Source organism: Teleopsis dalmanni, chromosome 1, assembly GCF_002237135.1.
Source record: "Teleopsis dalmanni isolate 2A chromosome 1, ASM223713v2, whole genome shotgun sequence".
Classification (NCBI taxonomy): domain Eukaryota; kingdom Metazoa; phylum Arthropoda; class Insecta; order Diptera; family Diopsidae; genus Teleopsis; species Teleopsis dalmanni.
This window is the reverse complement of record NC_051846.1, coordinates 41,210,701-41,229,829: the sequence shown is the minus strand read 5'-3', so window position 1 is coordinate 41,229,829 and position 19,129 is coordinate 41,210,701. Positions and strand designations below refer to the sequence as shown.

Sequence of the window (19,129 nt, the reverse complement as noted above, 5' to 3'; positions counted from 1 at the left end):
AAAATCTTACAAGGATAAAGCTCTGACTACTTACAAAAAAATGGCCAACACACGTACTTCTACAACTAATTCTCTAGGTTAACTTTAACTATAGAAGTGAAAATAGGGTACATGGCCGTACAGAGGCCGTTTACATTAGTGGTTTCCAGTAAATTTGGTTTCATTAGAAATTACCTAGAAATGGTTCATGTGTCTATTCAATTACTTGCTGTTCACGTTTGTGTCAGTACGTTCAAAGCAATATAAATAAACTGAAAAATAAATGATGGTTAACCATTAAGATATGGAAAATGTTATAAACTTTTCACAATTCTCTTATTTTAAAATCAATGAGTAGTTTTTTCATTGTACATTTTCTACTTTATACTAGTACACATTTCTTTAAAGATGAAAACTTTAGACTTTCCACTAGCAAATCTGTAACTGCTCACAAACAATGTTAACCTTAACATATTTCTGTTCTTAACATGTTAACATTAATTTGAGGTTAACATGTCTGAACTCAATAAGTTGTTGACATATTGTTATTAAGTGGTTTGGTATCATTTACTGAAGAAATTGATATTCAATGGCAATGATTAGGAAACACATTTGAACTCATGTAATTCAATTGAACTTTGCAAGCTGATAAGTAGAATGTTTATTAAGTTAGTTTAATGTGGTTTTTTCAAATCATATTTTTAAATATACAAGTAATATTATTAATCTTATTTAAGATTAAATAGCGTTTATTCTTTTTATATTAATTAAAGAATAATTGCGGTATTAAAATATTAAATATTGATTGATGAAAATTGTCGGAATTATTGAAAAATTAATATAAAACCGTATAATTGAGAGAAAATATTTTTCAGAGGAATATAGTTATAGTTTTTTGAAAATTAAATAATTTAAAATTATTCGTAACACTTCATTTTCTCAGTATTACTCGCTTCTATATACTAGATAAAATCATGATTATATTTTCTTTAGAACACCAATTGGCATTAAATTAAATTACTTTCACGTTTTAGAAGTACTTTTATTCCCTGCTGTAGTGTATATCCCTCTTTTATCCTTCGCCAGAAACAGACTGTAAGCATATAAATAACAAAATCTAAGCAAATAAAAATTACAGGATCGTATGTGTGAATTTCACGGGAAGGAGTATAGCATAAAGAGGTTAGCTCGTCCACCACCGTCACCTAAAAATTTTTTAATGTTGAAAAATATGGTTGAAAGAGGGGAAGTTAACTTATATTATATATAAGTGAAGGTATTTATTATTAAACTATCGATAAATTTGGTAGAACTTGCAATGTAGTGATTTAGTATACATTTTTTTATATTATTTATAATATTAATTGTAAAGTAAAGTAATGAACAAAGTGTTATTATAAATAGAAACAAATGCAGTTTATTACTTTTCAATAAATTTTAAAGACTTTTAAAAAATTATTGGCAATTACTACAATCGAACCGCTATAATTGATTCATTCTGGGCTCTAAATATACTATAAGCCTCGATCTGTATTTAAAACTATATTGCAATTCGTATGTATTTTTACAAAATTTGTTATGTACAAATATATATATATAGTAAATATGTAATTGTCTTTTCATTTATATCTTTCTTTTGCTTAAAACACTAAAATTTCTCAACTACTCTACGTACAATTAATTTGTAAGTTACAATCTACGTGTATTACTTTTGTAAATTTTGTTTATATATTTTTTAAATTTTATTTTATTTATTTACTTTTTCTTTTTTAATTTCTTAAAGGGATTTCAAGGATGTCAAGGCGAATGTATTCCATTGCGAGCAAATAGCGTTTAACCACACAGAAATCAAACAAAATATTAATTGAATATTTTCTTAACTATAAAAAGATATAAGCGAAATTTAGTTAGCTTTATATAAACATGTTTAATTTTAATTAAAAATTATTTCTTCTTATATCATATAATTTGCATGGTATTTATATAGGTATAAAGTTAAAAGACATAAAAAATTCATAGAATTTTATAAAACATTTTGTATGTGTTTAAAAAACCTTTAAATTTAAGAGAATTTTAGTTTAAAATTAGCAAATACAAGGTTGCAACTTAGTGTACACAGTTTTTTACTTAAAAAATTACATAAAATATTAAATAAAAATTATACAATTAAAAATCAGAAATTCATATATTTATATATTTATACACGTTATGTTTAATGATCGTATATTAATGATATACATTAGTCACTTTATTAAAATTATAACAAAAACTTAATTAAATGCAAAAATAATGATGCACACAAATACAGAATGAGTTTTTTTAATTAACGTAATTATTTCATTTAATGGAAATGTTTCTATGGCTCCTGTACTTAGTAATAGTTTGGGTAGAAATTTAATTATAAAAATTTATAATTTATTATTATTTTTTTCAAATATTATTTTTTCATTTAAAGTAGTTAGTCTTTAAATTTATTTAGTTTAGCAAATTGTATAAAACTCATACGAGTACTTTGGGCAATTTGTTAAAGGATACAGCTGAATTTTTTATAAGAAAGGTGAGTTTATATTTTAAATACACTATTTTTCTATTAAAATTGATTTCACTTACCAAATCTGCAAAATTTTTCTATTTTAAGTGTGATTCGCATGCTTTTTTCAAATTTTTGATCATTTTTATATATATAAACTATTTTAATGGATAATAATGAGTAATAATACTATATTGTTGAGGAAGATATTTTCAAGATTTATTTAAAAAAGTTCGTAAATAATTAAATTCACTAAATAATTTTAAATTATATGTTTAATTTAAAATTAAAGAAAATTTGACTCTCCTTTTAACACTAATTTTTATCGGTTATACATGAAAAAAATGCATTTTTAATGTTAAGACTAAACTTAATTTGATTTTAATTTAATAATTTCCCAAAATAGATTATGAAGGAGGTAATAATTTCTATAGTGACATTGTAAAGCAAAATAAACAGATATTGAACTAAGAACTCAAATTGAAAAATACTTTTTTTTTTCTATTTCAATTTATACATATAATAGTACATGACTCCTATATATTATAGCAAAATGCAAGATAACTTTTTGTATTCACCAAAAATAAAAAGTAAGGAAAATTACTACCATATTAGATACAGACTTATTTCTTCAATGGAAATTTTTTAGAACATCAACTTATAAGAGCAATAACACATCGGCTAAAAAATACTGGAATTAAATTATGAAAATATAAATTAAGGCAAATTATTATAGCTGTTCTCCAAAATAGCAACACTCTTCTTGTTAGACTTATATTTGTCCTTAAAATAGTCGTTTGGTTTGGCAATGACTTCGTTATTGAAGAAATATCATTTTCCCTGGAATATTTTTTTAACGTATGCGAACAGATAATAGTCGTTGGTGCCAATCGAAGTGTAGGTTGTAGTACAATATCGCGATTGAAACCAACAACCTATGGACAGTCATAAATTAATTTACATGTAAAATAAGTCTCATATATTCCATTGATATATTTAATGAACTAGAACTTTACTTCCCAATTTTTCAAAACAATTTTGTTAATTTTTCTGATGTGATGCAGTGTAACTTTCTCATTTGGACGACAGAGTAATGAGTCATTAGTATATATATGGCCACGTTTAAAATCTGGTAAATAACGTACAATGGCAGCTTTCGATAGAGCACAGCTCATACAATACTTATAAACCCAAGAGTTAGTTTAAACAATGTTTGTCACTTTAAAACCCATGATAGGTTCACATTGCTTGGTTGTTTTAAATCCATTGCTTTGATGGTAGAAATAGTTAAATATAAACGATAAACTACATAATCGTGGAACTACAGTTTCACTTCATGCATTGATTAGAAAATATAAGAAGGCGGGTCAATAGTCAGGTGATAATCGGCACTCGTTGATGTGGACGATCTAGAGTCTGCTGTACAACATAAAATTAGAAACATGCTTGATTTTATTGTTATGCAAAACAAGATCTTGCAGAAGATTTTATACATATAAAAGTCGATTAATTATATTTGAGCAAAACTGTTCATAGACTAGATATGGCATTCATACAAAAACAAGGATGGCATACAGTTGTTAGTATTTAATGCTAAACAACAAGAATATTTTGCAATAATAAAAAGATTTTAAATTAAAATAGAGCTGTTTTGTAGTATGAAAGTTTTATATATATTATCTCTCATAAGTTTACTCAACTTCTATTAAAAATACCATACAATAGTCATATATCAATGATAAAGCTAATGACATATATAAATATCAAATCCTTTAATCGCTGCCTTGATATCCACATAGATTCCGACCATTGTAGTCGAATTCCATTTCACAATTTTCACTTCGATAATACTGCAAGTGTATACATAATTTACGAGCAACAGGAAATTGAGCTTTTACTTCTTCAGATATATACAATATTATAATTCAGATTCTCTTATCGCAAAAAATACTGGTATTTAAATGTATTATTTTACAATTAACAAGCACAATTCTGACTTGCATATCGGCGAAGTTCTGATGTTCTTTAGTACCCTAAACACATATCATTATTTCTTTTTAATATTAGCTTACGGATAGCTTGTTACATGATAAAATATAACGAACTCTCTAATATTAATATTATATAGTTCTGCCAATATTGACGTTAAGCCTGTCAATTTTAAAATACATTGTAAATTGAAAAAAAATTTTTTTGTAGTATAAGATTAAAATATATAAAACATAACTTCAACTAAATGAAATTTATTATAAATAGAAATGTTCATATTTATTAAGAAATAATAGAATTAATTGACAAACGTATATAAAGCAATTTTCAATTTATATGTATTAACTTGAATTATTCTTCATTCTTTAAGAGACATATTTTTTATAAACTACATCGAGAGTACACAAAAGACTAAGTAAATAAAAAACAAGGAAGTATAGAAATTTTTATTATTATTTTTTAACGATTTTTACCATTTCAGAGAACAAAATTAATAAAACATTTTTTTCTTATTTTATTTTCCAGGAATTCAAGGAATTCACAGATGCGGAGGGCGTCATTTCTCTTCCAACTTCTGACTTCCATAAACCCATTTGCTTAGAAATGCGCATGGCCGCAAATCAAGCTAATCGACAGTTATATGCTGATCAGTATGGCTTGATATCACCACCCACCCATTTATACAATCAACAGCAACAACAATTAACCGGTGCTATTGCTGTAACAGCAGGTGAAGCGCATGCAGATGTTATATTTTCAATAGGACATGCTGCAGGACGTACGTCGGCTCCCTTCACTGCCACTGGTATTGTACCCACTTCACAATCAACATCCTCAACATCTTCATCATATGGTACTACAACATCGACCACAATAGCGCTGCCACTCGACACACCGTTCCGTTATCCACCTTTTATCTCCAGCAGTACCAATAATAATTTTAACCATAACTTCAACAATAACTTCAACACAACATCTGTTGGTGCTTGCAATGCATTGGCCATGAGTACCGGCAATGGAATTCTGGGGCTTGGTAATAATTTCAACAACAATTTCAGCAGCAGTAATAATAACAATGCCGATTTAGCCAGCGTTGATAGCTCGGATACATATGCAAGTTGCCAAACACATCCATTTTTATCACAAGGTGATCTCACTGCGGATTTAGGAGATGAAGCATGTGCTTTGGATATAGACATGGAAAATTTGTATATAAATCCGCTTGAGAAGGAGTCAACAATAGGCACGACCGGATTTGTAGTTGGCTTGCCACCGACTAGTGCAACAAGTATGTCACGTTCACATGTAAAGAAAAGTGCTTCGGGTGATACAGCACTAAGAAATTTGGCCACTGGAGCTTTAAGTCCTATGGATGATGTTTACCAAAATTTTGAGGTACAGGAGCGAGGTAGTCGTGTTAGTCTTAATGAGAACCCAGTGCCAAAGCATCGCAAAACGCGTTTTCAGCAAAGTTTTTCATCAATGCATTCCAGTATTATAGCTGCGGGGACTGTAGTAAAGCCCCGAGCACGTTTTGAAGACTCAAAGGTCTCACAGGAGAATGTGGGCCAAGAATCAAGTCCTGCGAGTAGCGGGAGTAAAAAGAAGCGTTCATCTTTTATGCCGGGCAAAAGTTTAGCCACTGCCACTAAGTTGATAAATCAGCATTTGTTCGGTATACAGAATATTGGATCTAAAGGTATATGAGTTGTGTACACGTATGTGCAGTACTTTTATAACAATTTAATTTTTTTTTAGCCAAATTTGAAAGTAAACATTCCTCATCGATAGATTCAATTGACGCATCACCAAATCTTGAACACCATAGACGCTCAAAATCAATATTAAAAAATAAATCAGATATGTCGAGAATATTGACGGATCCAGAAAGCGAACGTCTGCTTGCAGATAACATGTCTGGTTCTGGTGTATCTGACAATGGCACAGTAATGGTTAGCGAATTAAGATATTGCAACAAAAATATATATTTTATTTATTGTAGAATTACTTGCAGGGCGAATCTGGCAGCGATTACTCACCGAATAAGTTACCTCATTCACTTTTAGCTAAGTCTATATCCCCACCACCACTTAGGCATCGTACCTTAATACAACAACGCTCAGGTCCAGCCACATTACAATCAAAACCTACAAAATTTCAAACTCCGCGATATCCAGAAGAACAAGCTTTGCGTCAGGTGAAGCCGGTGTTAGCAAGAACTGCTGCGGCGTCGCACATGTCCAGCGATAGCCGTTATGATTCAACGAACAGAGATAGTAGCTTAGGTGAGTACCCTTTATAGATGTTATATAACAATAACGAAAATGTCGGTTTTGCTAATCTTTTTCTACCAATCAACAGTTGTTTTCGATGCTGCTTTTTAATGTATTAAATCTAATAAATGTCATGTTAACTTATAAGGATTTTCGGCATGCAATCATTTTTTCGGATACAGTTTGGGTATCATATTTACAATTTAAATTTTAAGTGGTTTCAAATTTATCACATTTTCACAGTTGAAAAGAAAAATTTTATTCACTTTGCACAAAGCGCTGAGATATAGCTTTTAGGCCTTTTATGTAATTGGAAGTAGATAATTTGATTTAGTTGTTCTTTTTCACTAACTTATTTTTTATGAAATAATGTTGATATAAAAATATTACTTACACATCAATTCACAATATCTTTCTCAACTTTAACCTATGTTATCAATTAGAACTAATTCCAAATTACACATATACGAGTATGTAATGTGTAGCATTTAGCTCTTGAATATTATATGCCAATAAGTACAATAGGGAAGTCGACATTGACTTTAAAGCATTTATTTAATTTAGAACTGTTAGTAAAAGTTATTCCAGGATCTGAAAAATATTTAAAAATGTTTTTTGTTTTTAATTACGAATATATTCAATTTATTAATTCTTGAATAATGAATCGACTATGAAAACAAATAAATTGTTGTAATTTTCATTAACAAAGAAGAACATAGACATATTACCGAGCGAAACCTACTTATTTGGTTCCTAGTACTACTAATTTTGGTTCCTGTACATAAAAACGTTGAAGAAAATGAAAAGCAGATGCTTTGCTCTACTTTGGTGCTTTCCTGGGTGCATAGGTATATGCGGTTTTATTTTCCCTGCTTTCACTTAAAAAAGTACTTACCTTTATTTTCTTCAACTAGTTAGTAACAAAGGGAAATTACTAACATAATGTGTATGTTTTCGAACAATAAGTTACGATGAACTTGATATCAAAAACTAGATCATGGGAACTAATTTACATAAACCATTTGAATTATAGTGTTCACTAAACCTACAGCCCTTTTTAATATATACTAATGTATAGGAAACCAACTAGATAAACTAAGTATTCTCTTTAAGACTTATTGTGGAATTTGTGAAAGGTATCAATAGGAAGAATTTCGGAACTGATTCTGTAATTGTTCTGATTTAGTTGGATACGATATGTTTTATTTTCTTTTCAATATAATCTTTTCAGGTTTGTAGTTCCAATAAGTGACATGGATTGTAATAGAATTTAATTATAATAGATTGCAGTTGGACTTCTCTGTTTTTTTTTGAAGTTATTCCGAATACCTTTTATACTAAATATCAATATATGTATATTAAGTATTGGTGTATACTAAATTACGTGCACTATAGTGATTATTTTTTTTTTTACTAACTGTATTGAGAATTATCACAATCAAATCAAAGTTTTATTATATATTATAATTTTGTTTTATATAGTATGTACATTGTACAAATTATATTTAAGTATACATATGTTATATTTACATTAATATATTATATTACTAATCAAAATCTTATCAACCAACTCAGATGTATGTGTATTAAGTACTATTGGGTATATATCACATTTGAAGTTAAATACCTGCATTTCATACTTCATCAAGTATGACGATAATTTGGTATTGAATATTTCTTGTTATTTGCAACAAAAACATATAGGTCCATAAGATAACACACATTTAGCAAAGGCTAAGTATAAATGCAAAAATTCTTCTGGTATTTGATTAGAGAGATAAGGTTGTATAGTATTGCTTAATGAATTTTATCTTATATATATGCTATTTTAAGTCACTACATTTTTATAAAATTAGCTGCAGACTTATAATGGTAGAGATTGCCGAACCTTAAATTATACATTGGAAGATTATGCATTGTTTTTGTTATTCACTAAATTAATTAAAACAAAAGGTAGGGTATATATCTAGTGGATAAAAATATGCTGATTTAAGGTCCGTCATCAACTAAAAGACAAATAAATGATATGATTTCTTAGCCTAGTTAAAGCCAAGTGTGGGGTAGAGATAAGCCCCCCAGCCATTATAGAGTAAAAGTGCGTAATAGCACTAACTCAAGAAGAAGAATCAAAAATCAAGAAGAAAAAATATTTTGTGTTGACGCTTATTTCCAGTTCACTAAGTAATTTATAATAATATTAGGCAGTTGTTTAAAGTATATACAATACCAAATGCATATAAAAATCGAAAAGTAGAATGTAGTACTTCTACTGGAGTGATAATCAAAACTAAAAGTAACTCCTCCGTCATTTCTTTTTCTATAATTGATAAATTTTTTCATTGGTTTTAAGAGTTCGTTGCCAGAACTGCCTAAATTTTATTTTGTGTATATATCTGTATTGTCTAGAAAAACTAAAACTTCAAGTAGTAATTCTTGTCAATACACTTTAAAATATTTATTAAAGCTATACTATATTGCTTACAATTATGATGTTCTTAATTTATTGTAATATAATTGTTGGTTTACTATTTGTATAAGTATTTTAGCAAAGTAAAATAAGAGTATTTCATCGCATATATATTTATGTGCTTATCCAAAAACTTCATAATTTCAGATTCAGAAACGACATTTACATCAAATGTAAATATACGTGATGAAGCTGGCGATAATGGCACAGATGCTAATGGACAAGTTGGTGAGGGTTCAAGTGATGAAAATCGTTCCCTACTTCAACGTAGTAACTCCTTTGAAAGAAGTGAAGCGGATGGAAATGGGCCAACGTAGCAATTACTTAAAAAATCAAAGCAAGAATAAAACTCCCAGTGATAGCAAAGACAAGGCAAAGCAACTTTATGAAATGTGAATCGAAAAGCAATGAACAGTATCCTAGACTTAATAGTTTTTATTTAACACATAGAGTTTTAAGCAAATTGTACACTAAGAAAAGGAAATTCAATTTTTAGTTCATTTATTGAAAGCTTCGTATAGAGAAAGCCATTTTTATGCTACTAAAAAAGAAAAAAAAAAACAAAAGAAAATATAATAACATTTTTAATAGCCTAGCCTTTTGCAATAATTAAAATTAAAAATAATAGCAACGCCTTAAAAATTCTAATAAAGAAAAAAAATCATATATATACACTTTATATACAATAAAATATATATATAATATTTACCTGTTTACTTAAAGATACATATTTACGCTAGCATGTATTGCCATACATTCAAACCTGCAGATGCTTATATATATATCTATATATATATCATATATTTACCCTTATATCACACGTATTATATTTCATAATTAACAAAAGTGAATCTAATTAAGTGAAACCAAAACGAATCCTCAGCACAGCCAAACATTTAATATTAATAGTTTTCATTGATATTTAGTAAAAAATCGAAAAAAAATCTGTTAATGTAAACATAAAAAAAATTATCTCAAATTTTGTATTAAAAAAAAAAAAAATCACATGCCTGAATTTCTGATTTGATTGCGGCTTGTTTTATTAGACTTTACCTAAGGTCTGTGTTTTTTCGTGTGTTTCTATTGGTGTATTAGATTATCTGTAGATTTCCCGAGAAGAGTTATATGCACAAAAAATAAACAAAATAATATTTTAAGATAAATCAGATCGCTTACAGGTTGTTTCACACTATAATATTTAATTTTTGATAATGTATAATATTAGAAGAATTTATATATTATATTTCGGTAGTGAGCTCACATATATGTTATTCGCTTCATGTGCTAGTTTTTTAAGTGTTTGTATGTGTGTTTGAAATGTTAGTGAAATTAAAAAAAAACATAATTTTAATTAATAAAACATATAAGCGAATTAATGAATATACATTATTCGCTGAAAAACCTTTTAAAATAACTACAAAGCAATATAAATGCATATGACACTTTTTAAAGTACAACCTTTTTTTAAATTAATTATTGTTTGCTTATTAACTTAATAAATTTACGACTTCATACATAGTAAAATATTTGTTGCGCTCAATCCCAACAACCTTTATAGACTTCTGAATTAAAAAACATCTTTACATTGCTTTGAACTGGGGAAGCTGCGTGATAGCAAATTTCTTCGGATATTGAAAGCATTTCTATTAAGCACAAACAGTTCCGTATTGCATATGAATTGTCCACAACACAACATCCTTATATCGGCTATGAGATAAGAGATTATAATATCAAATTTAATCATATAATTAATTACTTTGGCTTGATTATTTATATTTGCCCATGTTAAGTGTGTAAAGGCTGAATTAGTTGTACCGTAAGCAAATATTTTATTAAAAACAATGCAACAATTATTCGTGCTATTGATCGAAAAGCCAAAGATATAAAAAATAATAATTTAATAGTTTTCTTGAATTTTGATTTTCTAACTTAACGATGAAAAAATTTATAGTTCAGCTTATACAAGCATTGAACCATTACTTTATATTTCTTTGTATTAGAATTGTTTACAGATCAAATTGAATTTGTAAGTGTGATGTTATTTTGTCTGACGTTGTATGTACTTTGTCGTTAATAAATACTTCTTCTACGTTTTTCTACTATTTATGTTTTTACATTAATTATATCCATATCAACTAATTCAGCCTTAATTCAATCGAATCGAAGAGCTAAAAAAATATAACACATGTATAGCAGGTTTAGAAGTTTGAGCGGTTAACGAACATCAATTCGGCTGTGTGAATAAGGTTTAATATGCCAAGTCAAGTAGGTTGGTATATCGAACGCAGCAATTACAATATCAATATTATTTGTTAATAAAAATAGATATTTTAAGGCAAAGTACCAGTTTTATTTTAGTGTATATTCTTTATTTTTTATTCCTAAATAATTATATAGAAACATAATTAAAGCATTTGCATGCCAGACTTCACTGCGCTTTGCAAGAACACATTATATTTTGAAATGCATATTCTATAGTCAACCATATATTGCAAACTTTTCAATTTAGTTTTGAAATAAAAATATATTAATTAATTTCATATACATATTTTTTTATATTACATATGAATATATAGTTCTTTATAATTTTATTATAAAATCGTTTCTACAAATAAGAATATCTATATGTTACTTATCACACGTAGTTAGTTTGTTTAAGATTAATGGCTTTTATCTGTGATTAATTAGTTACAAAAAAGAAAATTAAATAAAAAGTGTAGTTTGAAGAATGAAAATGTATGTGTTAAGGTATGTAAAAAGTGACAAGAATAATGAAATTTATAAAATAAAAATTAATTGTTTATTGATATTTCATTATATGTATGTGTGAACTGATTTAAGTACATTCAAACCCCAACGTATTTACAAATGAAATTGTGTTAATTATTTAATCTCGAAGATATTTAAATTTAAGATATTTGTTTAAAAATATTTATTTAATAAATTAATTTATATCGGTAGTATAATATTAAAGTGTGTTATAAATGCTTTCATTATTTGCATGTTTCAATTAAAACTAAATCAAAAATATTGGATATAAGTTTATGTATTTATAATTAACCGAATTAGTTGTAAATTAAAAATATATTCATTTTAAAAATATTAAATTTTAAATACAATATTTCAATTTTATTATTAGTTACTGATAATTTGAGAAAAAATTAAATTAATTATATTTAGTATAATAAAAAGGATATGTTTAAAAATTTATTCTTTGAACAAGAGCGCGGTTTATAATATCCTAATGAAATGAGGAATTTGTATTAAGTTTTGACAGCTCACATTCTTACGAGTAATTACATTTAATATTATTTAATATTTTTCAAATAAAATAAAAAAAGAATTTTTATAAATAAATTGACATTGGTGATATTTAAGTTACCTATTTTTTATGGCAACTATTTGTTCCCATAAAATGTTTATGGTAACTATTTTATTTTGAAGCTTTCTGAATGGAAACAAAAAGGTGAATTATTTTATTTTTGTTTTACTTTATTTTATTTTATTTTATTTTTATTTTATTTTACTTTATTTTATTTTATTTTATTTTATTTTATTTTATTTTATTTTATTTTATTTTATTTTATTTTTATTTTTATTATTACTTTTATTTTTATTTCATTTTTATTTTATTTTATTTTATTTTATTTTATTTTATTTTATTTTATTTTATTTTATTTTATTTTATTTTATTTCATTTTATTTTATTTTATTTTATTTTATTTTATTTTATTTTATTTTACTTTATTTTATTTTATGTTTTTAGAAATCGGGTGAACTGGATTTGATATGTAACATTTTTTCCTCATAAAACTCTAATGAATTCCACAAATTGTACTTCATAAAGTCATATTCGTAAAAGTGAGTAATGGTTAACTAGTCAGTTTAATATAATATAATTAATTATTGTTAGTATTAATAAGTTTTTTAAAATACCGTTGCCTCATCTTTTTATGACAATGTGAACAAAATTAAGACAGTCAGCAACACCCATTTGAATGGCTGCGCTAATTAATTACTGACTTTATAGCATCTTCAGAGTACTACCTTAAAGTAAGAGTATCGTAGGAGTACAGTGCGACAATACCAAATTAATTATTGAGAAACATTACACCTGGAATATATACTTTAAGTGGTCTAGTCGTTTTCTACGTGAGCCTGCAGAGGACATTATATGTGGTGGTATACGTAGTAACTAGAAAATATGAATGGACTCACAACTCCAACGACTAAATCCTACAAATTTCAATTTAGTTTACTTACAATAGTGCTTTGTGCTTTGTTGTAATTTAAGACATTGAATATATATATCCCATTATTTTGACCATATTTAACTTATTGAACTGGCTGAACATCTATTTATTGATGAGACACCATTTTTGAATTGATTTTGTGAATGAAAATTCGTCTACAACCCTTATAAGAAAATAACTTTCCACTAAGATATTTAATACTTAATCAAAAATTCAATACGTACTTTCGTTTTACAGTTTTATCTAAATACTCTTGATTTATTAATACATTTAATTCATAAACCCGTGCAGCATCAGTTATAACACGTTTCATGACTATGGAATAAGAATCAGTTTCATGAAAGATGGAAAGATAAAAATAAATTTTTCCTAAATTGAAGAGATTATAATAGAACTAAATTGTCTTCACTTTTTTAATGCTTTGATCGGTTGGTCATGGCGATGACTATTTTTCCTACAATAAAACTACTACACAGTATTGTTATGCTTACTTCTAGCCTTAAAAATCTATATAATTTTACTGACATCAGTATGTTACTATAATTTTTATCGCTTGCTCTTTATAATTATATGTATATATAATATGTAAAAAAAATTATTGCCCGCTTTTTATGATCTGTGATAATATTCCTTTTTATATATAACTCGCACTATATTCTATGAATTACCATTTTGAGTTCAGAGTAATTCAAAGATGTTTAATTTATGTATAGCTTTTTTTGTTTTGTGCGGCGGGGTGGAATGAAATGCCTACACCCTGACCACGATCCCGCGCTCCGAAAAATGAGTGCTCGACTCGCACGGACTAAACCCCTTCCCTTCATTCTTAGAAATCTTGTCCCACCACGGGACTACTTCGTGATTAGATCTCTATTAGTTATTTAAGACTTCTATCGGAGTGATCTGTCTCAAGGCACCGTTGCTACTTCAGGTGACTAGACTTGCACTTGCCCTTAGTATACCACATCCGCTTGTTACTGCTGCCATTTCTTGGGAACTACTTCTTTCAACCTCAGGATCTTTTCAGCAAACATTGTTATGCAATCCCAGTTTGTTTTGTTTTCAATTATTTTTTCTGCCATTGTCGTTAATGGCGACAAAACCAACTTGCGCTGTTAGGACTTCTCTTGCGGCTACCCACTTTTTGGACTCGAAGAATGGATCCTTTCGAGACTCTACTTTGCACATAATAATACTAGTAATAATAATAAAAATAGTAATAATACTTAACGTTTTAATAACGGTGTAGGTCTGGGAAGTTAAATTCCCATCAATTTTAATAACATTTTAATTTTTTATTTTAATAATTTTTTTTTAAGTTTTTCAATTTTTTTGTTATTACTCGTAAGTATATACGTGTACTATACATTACTGCTCAAAAGGTTTTAGTTGCTAAACTGATTAATTATCTATGTGATGATTAATACTTATGGAAACATATTGTATTGGGACGATATTAGTTTTTTAATTATGTCATGTTTGTCTATCTAACATCAGTTATGAATTTATATTTATATTATGCATTAATTGGTAATATAATTTAAAATTTTTTAACTTCATAAAACAATTCAAGAAAATTATAAATGTGAAAATAAAGAAAAAATTATATAGTTATATTTAAAGAGAGTTTTGGAAATCTAATATAAAACCCATTCGCTAATCTAAAAATTCAGAATTTTTCATAAAATATTAAGAAAAACATTTTGCAGTACCTTCAAAATAAAATGAAATTATTTACTAAAACTATATTTACAAAGTCAAAGTAATCGTTACAGATCTTGAAGAGAATATGCACACTATAAATATATTTATGCATATATATTATATTATATTAACATAAAGAGAATGAAAAATATTGAAGACATTCATAAGCTTATTTTCATATTATTAACATTTTACATAAATAGTATTTTAAAAATATTTATATAAAAAATCGTTCAGAGAAACTATAATATAAAAGCATATATTTGTAAAAATAAATCCAATGAAACAAGAAAATAAATTCTAAATATCTGCAAAGTTTTTTTTATGTTTTAAAGAAAAAAATGTAAACTTTAAACTAAAAAGCATTTATTATTCAAAAATTAACAAAAAAAAATAATAAAATACTTTTGCAAAAAATTGTTAATGTTTTAAAAAAAAATTAAATTTTTTACCCAAATTAAAATGCCACAAAGCATTTAAATCTTAAGATCCTTAAGCAAATATATAAATGTAAATAAAGATAAGAAATCTTTATATTTGAATTTAGCCTGTCTCTTAGAAACATATCAGTGATTACTTAAAACACAAATGCAAAATTAATAAAAGAAATAAAAAAAATTTTTGCTAAAATCAAAAAACATACACATCGACACTTTTACTTAATTACATTAAAATTAAACTTAAGCATATGAAATAGAAATTGCCCGCTTTTAAAATAATCGAAAGAAAAGCTTCTACATAATAAAAAATTAATATAAAAGATTTTATTCTTTTATTACTTTATTCCTTTACGTCTTTTATTCTCAATTTCATATTATTTTCTGTTGAAAGACACAAACAATATAAACTGCTAGGCAAGATATATAAATTCATAGCGCACTCAAATTTTAAATAATTATTTAAAATATATTAAAACATTTTTAAAATACAGAAACAAAAACAAAAGCAAAAAAAAATTTAGTTAACAAAAAACACTTAAATATAAAACTAAAAAATTTAAAATAAAAAGAAAAAGAGACTTACATAGACTTTGTTATTAGAGAATAAAAAAATATTTTTAGTCAGAACCCCAAATGTATTATATTACTTATTTGAATATTATATACTTATTATATACAATAACATTATTATATGTATGTATAATTTTGTATATTTGTCCAAAATATGTGAATTACCATTGTTCATCGGTCCATTTTGTTAAACAATCTGCGCACTCACATTAAAATATTTGTAAAAAACAATACACAGAACATACTAACAGTTGAGCATTAAAAAAAATAATTTATTTAATTAGTAAGTTTTTATTTATAATTTATTTCAATTATATTTTATATTAGAATTCATATAAAATATGAAACAAAATCGAGAAAACGTTGAGTATATAAAAAAAAATTAAATTATTTTTACTGTAGTTTGTACAATTGTTCTATTAAGTCACTAAATATAAAATATTGAAATATGAAATTTATTATATTGTAATTAATTAATTTAATATATAATATTGAAAACATCAACAAAAAAAAAATTACCACATAATGTGAAATAAATATTTTAAAAATTATACAAATCATGAGTTTAATTTTTAAAAATGTCGAAGTCGAATTCAATATATTATTTATTATCATTATTAATTAAATTTCATTAGATAAAAAGTTTTTTTAGTAGATTATATGATTATGTATAAGATAAATGAGATTATCTTATTTATCTCAATGAAGATGTGATTTACGCTTCAAAGCGTTACGCAAAGACAACAAATTCGCATTAAATATGATGTGACATTGTAGGTCCATTACAATTTCTAAACCTATAAAATAATATATTCAGACATTTGTACTGTCATTGATATATTTATGGATATACTACATATATTACTGCAGACATTGAACCTCACCCAACATTTGCAAATTACAAGATTGTTTGAATAGCGGTACAGGGTAGCTCGAGAACTGAATTGTTGGAGATAATGGGATTAAATCAACATAATTTACTTTTACAACAAAACAAAACTGCTGTTCTTTACTTTTTTAAAAAATGATTTCAAAATCTGTTATTCAAATTTATTTAATAATTTACAATCGGGCAATAATCTGAACTTTTTATATTAAATATTTTGAAACTTCAACAAATTTTAATGTGAGGATACCATAACGTTTCCAGTCAAAAAGTCTTAAGAATTATTACTGTCGCAGATAACGTTAACGTGAATGATAACGACATTAACAGCAAGGGTACGGTATACAAAAAAAAATATCGAATTGAAATATAGATATAAGAATATTGTCCCAGTCATAGAAAAAAATATGACTTATACGCAATTCTTCTCATCTAAATACTATGTCTGACTGCATTAATTGAAATAAGTTACACAAAAACAGTGTAAATAAAGAATAGGAGCGGAATTTAATCAAGTCCTGCATCGCATTAGGTACATTAGCACAAAAATTTTGACCTCTATAAAAGAGGAAATGAGAAAAAAAAAATTAAAAATATTTTGAGAAACTAGCTTTATCTGATTTAAAGTATAAAAGATATTACGCATTCTAACAGATTTTCAAGATCACACCCAAAGCTACTATGTAACTTATTTTTTTAGTTGTATCGCAGTAGAGATTAGTATATATTTAAAAACGTACTATAATACTACAGTGGTTTATAAATATATAATATAAGTGGTTTATTAAATCAGTTAGAATTGTGCCGTATCCTGACTAGTATAACTGATTCATCATTAATTTAATAATTTTAATGAAAAACTTTGGCAAGACCTGCCTTTAAAAGGTAAAGGAGATTATTATGATAATAATATATATTTCGAAAAATAAAACGCAAAAGAAAAACCTATGTTACTATAAAACGTATAGATCACGATATCAACGATATTCGTAAAGGGTAGTCCACTGGTGCACTATCTGACAATATTGGTGGTAAAGTAATGATTTTGTTTCTGAGTTTCATGTTGTCATCACATTATAGGGTCATCTATTTTCTGATTAGAAATATAAATATTAGTGAAATGTAAATAAAACGCACTTGTAAATGAAATTTTTACCAAATTTTTATTTTAGTATATTATTTGGATCCTGCCATTTGATTTGAAATACAATATTAAATGTTATTCAATCATCCTCTGTAGAACATTGTACAGCGCTGTATACTTTTCAGATAGTTTTCGATTTGTCATGATATATATGAAAATAGCTCTCAAATAACTTGATATATATTCGTTTTCAAAGAGTCGAAAGTTTGAGGACTGCCAGCAGAAAAAACCGAATCTTTTCGAAGTGATAGACAGTAAAGTGTAAGGACTATGATAGCAGATATCAATTATATAAATATTTACAAACCTTCACATAAAGCTCCATGCTTAGACCGTAGAAAAGTTTGGTTCGCAGTACTTTTAGTCCAAAATTAATACATACGATACTCAAATAGCTGAGATAGGATACTCGAATATGTATTTTGTTCATTTTAAATAGAGATATATTTAAAATTTATTAGATAATCTATTAATAATTAAATATGGGATTGTACAAAATTTTTTAAATATCGGTTTAGATTTATATATAGTTACCATGAGAATTATGAGTTCAAACTTTGAGCTTGCAGTCTGACAAAATTATTTACGAATAATTGAGTACAAGATATATTTCCAAAAACCCGCTGATGATGGGTATTTGGCAATACTCGAAACAGCTGTATGGTCAGGCAAAAATTCCACTAATTAATAAATAATAAAGAAAAGGTGTATCGTGATTCATTACTCTATAAAATATTTCACTTATTGTTTTTATTTATCGACAGATTTTCCAGGTCTCATGATTTTTTTGAAAATTTTATTGTGTGTGAAGTTATATATCTTAATCAATGCGAATGCAATTTTTTCTACCTAAAAACTCAAACATATTTTTTTTTAGTCGTAAATTGAATATAA

The 19,129-nt window shown here is 26.4% G+C and overlaps 1 protein-coding gene across 7 annotated transcripts in view; it reads left to right on the top strand.

Annotated features, from left to right (window-relative positions):
- The window catches only part of LOC119687372, a 43,828-nt gene extending 34,023 nt beyond the window's left edge, over positions 1-9,805 (top strand). For 2 of the 7 annotated variants that reach the window (XM_038102104.1, XM_038102046.1), the window contains exons 5-8: positions 5,024-6,197; positions 6,257-6,450; positions 6,513-6,783; positions 9,386-9,804. In XM_038102104.1, coding sequence (XP_037958032.1) covers positions 5,024-6,197; positions 6,257-6,450; positions 6,513-6,783; positions 9,386-9,555 — 1,809 coding nt within the window. In that variant the 3' untranslated portion in view covers positions 9,556-9,804. Of the gene's footprint in view, positions 1-5,023; positions 6,198-6,256; positions 6,451-6,500; positions 6,784-9,385 lie in introns of all 7 variants that reach the window. The other 5 variants (XM_038101964.1, XM_038101892.1, XM_038101834.1 and 2 more) reach the window with 4 other exon arrangements.
- Positions 9,806-19,129: the final 9,324 nt, after the last annotated feature.